Source organism: Larimichthys crocea, chromosome III (assembly GCF_000972845.2).
Source record: "Larimichthys crocea isolate SSNF chromosome III, L_crocea_2.0, whole genome shotgun sequence".
Lineage (NCBI taxonomy): Eukaryota > Metazoa > Chordata > Actinopteri > Sciaenidae > Larimichthys > Larimichthys crocea.
The window spans coordinates 7,209,501-7,218,154 of record NC_040013.1 but is presented as its reverse complement, the minus strand read 5'-3'; the positions used below and the strand labels follow the sequence as shown (position 1 = coordinate 7,218,154).

General features: G+C 39.6%; 1 protein-coding gene across 1 annotated transcript; it reads left to right on the top strand.

The window, feature by feature from the left end:
* The first annotated feature begins 5,198 nt into the window (after positions 1-5,198).
* Positions 5,199-8,653, top strand: plin2 (perilipin 2). Its single transcript, XM_010753821.3, has 8 exons — positions 5,199-5,268; positions 5,490-5,536; positions 5,783-5,978; positions 6,321-6,403; positions 6,567-6,852; positions 7,408-7,586; positions 7,715-7,831; positions 7,957-8,653. The coding sequence occupies exons 2-8, from the start codon at positions 5,507-5,509 to the stop codon at positions 8,353-8,355; spliced, it is 1,290 nt and encodes a 429-aa protein (XP_010752123.1). The 5' UTR covers positions 5,199-5,268; positions 5,490-5,506; the 3' UTR covers positions 8,356-8,653.
* The last annotated feature ends 1 nt before the right edge of the window (position 8,654 follows it).

The window sequence follows — 8,654 nt, the reverse complement described above, 5'->3', positions numbered from 1 at the left end:
AAACACGTTTAATTAAATTATTTAGTTTTACTGCAACCTTTCGACCCATAACTTTACCATTTTAGTTCACTGTCATAACTTACAGCCACAGCAAAACAGAAATTAAAAACTGACTGTACGCCACCTGCCGGTCTCCAAATAATACAAAGACAATGTTAGCAGCTATCTGGTTAACACAGTGGAGCATTCAGCAGCTAAAGAGCCAGATCTCCCTCAGGAATAAGAGGAAATCAAAAACAAAGCTACCAGGAGAATGCATATTGAATATTACTGAATATACTTGTATTTTTTCACTCATTCACTCACTTTAAACACATAACTGTATCCATTTTGACCAGTGTCATGGTAACTTTGCATCCTCTGTTGAACGGATCTGGGAGTGCTGACTCCAATAATATCAGGGCAAGAAGCAAAAGACCAGCTTTCAAAATAAAAGTGCATATCTATATTTATGCTCCATAAAATGATAAAACATCAGTGATTAGCAGCTAGTTTGGTTAGCCCACAAGTTGGATTTAGCTCATCCAACAGCTAATCCTGGCTAGTTCCTGTGTTTAATTTCAGATAGATCCAGAAAAACTGTTTCATCTCATTTTTGTAAAGCTAGGGTTTATTCAGGAAAACAGTTGGACGTTTGGTGCCAAAATCTTCCATATATTCTATAATTTCCTCTTTCATATATATCAGGGATGTCATTTTAGCTCCTAAATCTGTATATTAGTCAAGAAGGTAATTTGGAGAACTCTCAGTTTAGATCATGTTGTATTAATTGATTCCACAGAACACGTTTGATGGACAGTCCAGCAGACTAGTGGTCGTTGCTCAGGCCACACTGTCTGACAGCAGATGTATTTAAGACAGCAGCAGCGTTGGAGGGTAGAGTTAACCAAAGCATACCGCTGCACCAAAGACATGTCACTTTCTTTCTCCTCTGCTCTCTGCCTATTTTCCTCGTGATCTAAAGACCATGAAAGGACAGCTACTGTCCCACTGTCTTTCTCTTTCTGTCTGCGCTCTTTCTTCACGCAGTGCCTCTGACTGTGTGTGATCCGGAGGTGTGACACTTTCCCAGTAGCCCACAGGTATCCGTTACCCAGCCAGGAGCCTTGGCACGCTGCCCACAGCCCTACATGTCTCGGAGGGCACAATAGAGGGATGCCGTGTGAGGATTTCTTCTCCAGGCCTGCCAGATTCTATAACCCCTGCTGCCACCTGCACACCGGCGGACCCCTCGGGAAACAGGAGGGCAGAGCCCCCATGGCTGATCTTTCTTTTCATCTTGACTCTGTAGAATAAGAGAAGCAGTCAAGACTTGGCTCAGATCATTATCACCTCTGTCCTGTTAGGAACTGTGCACATGTCTATTGAAAAGATCTTTAAAGGATGGATTTATTCTCTTATTTAATTGTGTACTAATTTTGTTTCCTGTCTTGTAAACCTTATTTTACTTCCTATATATGTGTATATACACATATATAGGTAAGACTCTCTTGTCTTATATATCCTTGAATGTATGTTGCATTCCTAATTGTGCATGATGTTCATTTTATGCACTATTTTTTAAAGTCTGAATTATTCTCTATCTCTCTGCTAGAGGTACAGGGGTATGCGCAGGGTGGCCTCAGCGTGTCATCGAGCCACCCTTTAGGACCGCCCCCCAAAAAAAATATCCTGGACTGAAAACTGGTATAAAAAAAACTGTTTTAACCTCCAACTCCACATTTCACTAATCATTCAAAGTATCATTCAAAGTCTTTTCACATGTTTTCAGCAACTATTTTCCAACATATTCAATGTATTTTTTAAATACATCTCAGAATTGCCTTTACACAGACTTTAACTTAACATTTGCACAAAATTGTCAATAGTTAAATAGAAAAATGTAGGCGTAACCAGAGTCTCCCTCCTTGGTTTCCAAAAATTATTTTGGGCATCATATTTTGCTTGCTTTGTATTTTGTGCATAAAACCTGGTGACCGTAAAAACCTATAAAAATGGTCCTACTGGAATATCACCAGTGACTAGCGATCTATCAAAGAAACAACAAAGAAACGACAAAGAAACATTTGGAGGGTTAGACACAGATCATGATGCCACATGCTTGTGATGGGTAAGAACTTTATCTACTTTGGTGTCATCTAGTGGCCTAAATCTGTAAATACTAGGAAGTATGTTCATATAGTATCTAAATAGACACAGTATTGATGACCAGTTTGGCCATCAGGTAACACTGATACGGTCATAATGTATGTTGTACATTAGATTTTTAAATCTACTGTATTTGACCTATGTATTATTCCTATTCATTTCATAGTAGCTTAAAGTCAGTTGCATTGTTTCATTATGACACTTAATCAGGTGCTTGAAATTAAACAAAATGACAAATTATAACGTACTAATTCAAACTTTCACTGTATGCTCTTATTTAAACGTTGTAGCAGCATATTCATTGCCAGTACCACCAGTTTTCCATCATTCAGTTACTTGGCATCCAAAATGGTCTGTGATTGCGAAAAGAAAAACAACTAAAGAATAAATTCCAACATTTAATCCTCCTGTTTCCAGAGAACGTTCCAGAGAACAGAAACAACGTTTTTCTCAAAGTGTAGCTGTGGCCTGGGAGTTATGGATTTTTTCCTTCATCTGATAGGCGGCAGGATTTTCAGGTGATTTAAAACAAGTCAAGTTCGGACACTGAACCAAAATGACCCCGACTATGTCACTTTAACTTTTTTATTTATACAAGCTGGTGAGTCTGAGTTCAATCGTGTGTGGACACACACAACTAAGCTGTAATAGTTTGATTTAACTGTGGTCAGAAACTATATGTTATAAATATTGTTTGTAGATAGATTCTTATGGTGAAATCAAATTACACTATCTTGTCCTAAACTATAAAATATATCAACTAATCTTTCCCCCCTGTGAATGAATTAACTTTTATGTCTATGAGGAACCTTAAATGTGTGAACTGTTTTTGCTCATGCAACTAACACAATGTTTCTTCAATATTGACAGTTCTAATAAAATCAATACTGAACACGTCTTCACTGAAACATCCTCGAACTTGACCTTAAAACACAACATTTTCCCTTTTTCTAGGTTTAAAAGATTCTGAGCATAATCCCTTAAACTCATAATTAATTTTATAATAGATTTCGAGCTTGATGAGTCATGATTCGTAATCAACCGATTGTACTTTGCTTGCCAGCAAATCAAATAAAGGCTTAAGGTGGGCAATTAAAAGAATATGACGTGGACAATAAAATATGAGCAGAACAATGTCCAGTATGACGTGGTGTCTGTGTGTGGAGGTAGGCGTGCTTGTTGTATATTGCAGTTAGATCAGTTAGTTATATAGTTTTTAAATAAATCAACTAACTTTAAATCTTCTTCCACTGACTTCCTTCAGACGAAATCTTATTAAAAATTAAAGTCTGTGTTTTACTGCAGCCAACATTTTCATATGGGTCTATTTGAGTTATACGCAGGCTGATAAATGGGCCCCAAGAGGTTTATCTACACAATCCAGGACCCCAATGTGTTAGCCAACTGGAGAATATGAACTAAGCCCACGTTTCCTCATATGGCTTCCAAATGTATAGCATGAAAGAAACCGCATTAACAGTTGATTTACATTTCTAATAACACATGCAAAAAGTCTTGATAGAAATGCGCACTGGCGCATAGAAAAATAACAAAGCACTCTCAAATTAGGAACAGAGTCACACATGTGGCTCTGATGAGCTACTGGCAAACAGACCTGTTCATCTGCGGCTAAATCACTGGCATGTGGTACTATTCAGGCCATTAAATTAAGCCATCAGAAAATTATTAACCAAGGTGTTAGGTTGGTCACATTTCTAGCATTAATTTAAAAAATATCACTTCATGTTTCTCATAAATAGCATGACAAGTACACAGCTACACTGGCTTCCATCCATTGGGAGCAACTATTTTGATTTATTAAAAATGAACTGGGGCAGAGTTTTCAACATTATTCTCAGCTAAACATTCAAAAACATATAATACATAAAGAATTAATTTACTGATGTAAGTGCATTGTGTAATATTATATTCATCCTACAATGTCAGTTTGTCTACGTGACTTTAGACATTTTCAAACTATCTAACCTTTGCCAGTGAAAACCCCAAAGACTAATATCCATAAAACAATATTTTGCTCTTTCAGCAACAAAATACACAACTTAGTGGTCACTATGATACGAATTTCCCAAGGCAGACTGAGAATTGGGTTTGCATTTATATCCTGTTGAACAATGTGATCCAAGTCTGATACAATTCTTCTTTTCTACTTTTAAAACACACAAAATCAAACAAAAATCACTGGCTTTGTTTGTGTCTTTGTTGCATGTAATCTTCAATGATAATGCCTTATCAAGGGGCCAAAGGTTTAAGACCGTTATTATCTGTGTTAAAATGATGCGTTTTTTAGGTCTTCATGCAAAAATGTAACAAAAACGTCTGACCATTTGTCTGAACTCTTTGTTTCCTAAAATTTGGTAAAACTCAAAGATAATAAAGTTAGAATAGATAAGAATAAAGTTATTATTATTATTTGTATTATCCAGTACATAATTGTGTACACTAATGACTGGAAACATGAGTCAGGTGGTAGACCTTAGATTATTTCTTTTGCCTCAGGTTCCCTTGTTAAAGCTGCCATGTGTGTCTATTACAGCTGTAAATTTAGTAATAGACACACATGGCAGCTTTAACAAGGGAACCTGAGGCAAAAAAATAATCTAAGGTCTACCACCTGACTCACGTTCCACTCATTAGTGTACACCAATTATGTACTGTATAATACAAATAATAACAATAATATAAACTTTATTCTTCTATTCTAACTTTATTATCTTTGAGTTTTAATGTGTATAACATTATTATGACATACCAGACGTCTGAGAGCATTAAAAAGCCTTAATAATAATAATAATAATAATAATATAATCTAATTACTAATAATAATAATAATAAATAATAATATAATACTACTAATCTTTTGCTATCTAATTAAATGTTAAGTGTTAAATATTCTGGGTCACAGCTCGTCCACGTGCTTTGAGAGGAATTCCCCGATTAAACTTTTACCTCTTTTACCTTTCACCCAGAAACATTACTGCGGCTTACGTCACCGCCACGAGCCACATCTCGCGATGATTGCACGATATAAATACAGCTGCTGTCGCCTCACACGTTACAAACACACAGCTCGTCACACTGCGGATACGCCTGTGAGCATCGGTGAGTACTTTAATTACTTTAAAGTGACTTTTTTTTTAAAAAACTGCGCCACAGCTCTACACTTGAATAAACGTTCAGGAGCTAATGTAAACTTTTATTAACATGTAGTTACTACTGTAATACGGAAGTAATAGTTTGTTTTGAATAGGTTTAAGCCTGTTTAAGGTTTATTTAGTTACTTTTTGAATGGACACGTTACATGTTGTGTCTTCTCTCCGCAGGTTTAGTCTCAGCAGACATGGCAGCAGCTGCAGTAATCTCAAACAGGGTGAGTCTTCAGCTCATTTGGTTAATATTTGTTTTATTTTGGCTGCCTTTCATCGATTTAAATGCCCAGACACGACAACATGAAGTGATACTACACAGAAAACATGTTTTATCCTTTTATATTTGAATGTAACACTCAAAAACACAAGTTAAATAGAAAAAGTATGAACACGTATCACTCTGTTGTGATGGTACATCACTAAAAAGAGTATAGTAAGTGTATTGTTTTCTTTGTATTTCCCTACAGAATGTGGTGGAGAGGGTGACCAGCCTCCCCCTGGTGAGCTCCACCTATGGCCTGGTGTTCAGCGTGTACGCCAACACCAAAGACACCCACCCTTACATCAAGAGTGTGTGCGAAGCTGCCGAGCAAGGTGTCCGGAGCATCACCTCTGTGGTCTTCACCACGGCTTCGCCCATCATCGACAAGCTGGAACCTCAGAGTAAGGATCAAATTTGAAAAAAAGACACCCGTAGACGCGGTTACGAGGTTTACAGGAGGTCAAAACAAGACGCGCTGAAGTGAAACCGCGAGGTTAAGTATGCGCTGGCCAGCTGAGTCACACAGAACTTAAAACAGGAAGTTCACGTCAGGCTGCTGGCTCTTACTCATCTTGATCTTTCACCCAGTTTTTCTGTTTACTCGTAATGAGCCAGATTTGAGCCACAGAAACTCCACGTACAATCCTTTCACTTAAAGCGACAGTTATTCACTTTTCACATGATATCTTTGTTTCAGTTTGCCTTATTACGCCTAATTCACTTACATTTTTTGTTGCCCACAGTTGCCATTGCCAATAACCTGGCCTGTAAAGGTTTGGACAGGATTGAGAAAACCTTGCCAATTCTTCACCAGCCATCTGAGCAGGTATGTACCAGATTACTGACCAATAGCTTGCACAATTATGGTCAAGTAGTGCCAGAGCCTTTATGCCTAATTACACAATGCTGTAGCGGACAGTCGATGTAGGCGTGTCCTGTCTGTCTTAACTGCTGTTTCCTCACTCGTACTTTGTCCCCACTCAAACAAGATTGTTTCCAGTGCCAAGGATGTGGTAACCACCGCTAAAGATGTTGTGACATGCACGGTGACCGGTGCCAAGGACTCCGTCTCGGACACTCTGAACTGTGCCGTGGAAAGGACTCGGGGTGCGGTGCAGGACGGCGTGGAGAGGACCAAGGCGGTCGTCAGCGGGAGCGTCAGCACGGTGCTGGAGAGCAGAGTGGCCCGGCTGGTCAGCAGCGGGGTTGATACAGCCCTGAGCACCTCTGAGAGTCTGGTGGAGCAGTACCTGCCTCTGACGGAGGACGAGCTGGGTGAGTGGGTTCAAAAACTCCCAGTCAGACCACACAGAAATGTACTCCATCATGACCCCATTTTACTGGTGTGGTGAAAAGCTCAACCAGTGTTTTATCTTTCCTTATTGACAGTTTATTTATTTAAAAAAAGATTTTTTCTTTTGCAGTTTTGGCCTCAAATGATGTTTAACTAAATAGAACGCACATAATAAGGGCTATTGAGATTAAGAATGTCGTGTGACAAGCTGTGTCAAGGGTCAGTTATTAACAGGCAGCTGGAGCGTTGTTAATGATGGATTAAATTCATTTCCAGGAAAACAGGACTTAATAGCCGGCCTTTCTCCATCATTAAAGGAGTCATTGTTTAGAGTGAACCGTGGCGTGCAGAAATTCCTAACAAACAAATCTGTAGACTGTGTTAAATTAATGAATCTGTTTTAGGGGATTGACTAATGAATAACTCCATTCTTTTGCCGCTTTCAAGCCTCCAGCTCGCCAAACGTGCAAACAGATCTTAAGACGGAACTAAAAAGTAATCATGTTGTTTGTCCGTGTTTATCTCCCTTGTGACAGAGTTGGAGGCGAAAACCGTGAGAGGCTTTGACAAGAAGGAGCCGAGCTATTATGTACGTCTCGGTTCCCTCTCCACCAAGTTACGAAAGCGGGCGTACACCAGGGCCATAGCCAAAATCCAAGACGGCAAGCAACGAAGCAAGGAGTTCATCACCGAGCTGCAATCCACCATCGACCTGGTGGGTGTTTTATTCATGAATAACATATTAGTAGCACCGTACAAGAAACTTGCAAAATATTTATTAAAAGTCTGTCCTACAGTGGCTGATGAAAAGCACAATGTTCCTTTTACTGTGTTTTTTTCTAGATTGAATACGGCAGGGAGAACTTTAAAGGGGCCAACCAGTTAGTAAATGAAAAGCTGAGCTCCCTGGTGTCATGGGGGTCCTATAGTCCAAATCAGAAGAGTGGTCATGAGGCAGAGGTGAGGTGGACAACACAAATACACAATGAGATAACATACGTTGCAGGAGGAAGATACACATTGCTCAATCTGGTTGAATTGGAGGTATTTCAAGTTATTCATATCTGTTCATCCGCTCCACTCAGGCAATCGAGTCTCGCACCTTGGCCCTAGCACATTCCCTCAGCCAACAGCTCCAGACCACCTGCCTGGTTCTCGTCACCAGTCTGCAGGGCCTCCCCAGTCACATACAGCAGGAGGCGCTCTCTCTCAGTCGTTCTGCCACACAACTCTACACCAACTTCAGCAAGGCTAATGCGTTGGAAGACCTGCCGGATAACCTGCTGACCAGTGCCAGAGTTAACCTGGGCAAAATGAAAGATTCCTTAGACAACGTCATGGACTACCTGGTCAATAACACGCCGCTCAACTGGTTGGTCGGCCCCTTCTACCCCCGCATCCCAGAGCCGACTCGCACGCTAGGTTCTGCTGCCAGCAGCACACAAGTTCGGTCCTCCAGCTCTCCCTCCAGCCAGCCGCACTGAGGAGCGTGTGGAAGTTTAGACGGAGTCACTATATTCCCAGAAGCACTCGTGATCCATTACAGCGTCACGTCTTAAGTGATATATTCTGCTTTGTAGGCAAAGACTTGTTGAATGTTTAATGTATTAGGATGTCAAACTGATGTAGTTCTTTTTCAAACAATGCTATTTTATACATTTTTAAATGTTTAATTCTCGCTGTAATCACATCACCTGAAGTGTGATTTGTCAATTCATGACACAATTTTATAAACAGAGGCATTTACTGGCAGAACATAATCTTACATAAACTTTACTGAAAT

Excerpts from the sequence above, each read along its gene's own strand:
- plin2 (XM_010753821.3), top strand. The coding sequence starts at position 5,507 with ATGGCAGCAGCTGCAGTAATCTCAAACAGG. Across the intron at positions 5,537-5,782 it reads CTGCAGTAATCTCAAACAGG|AATGTGGTGGAGAGGGTGAC; the intron begins GTGAGTCTTCAG and ends ATTTCCCTACAG. Across the intron at positions 5,979-6,320 it reads CGACAAGCTGGAACCTCAGA|TTGCCATTGCCAATAACCTG; the intron begins GTAAGGATCAAA and ends TGTTGCCCACAG.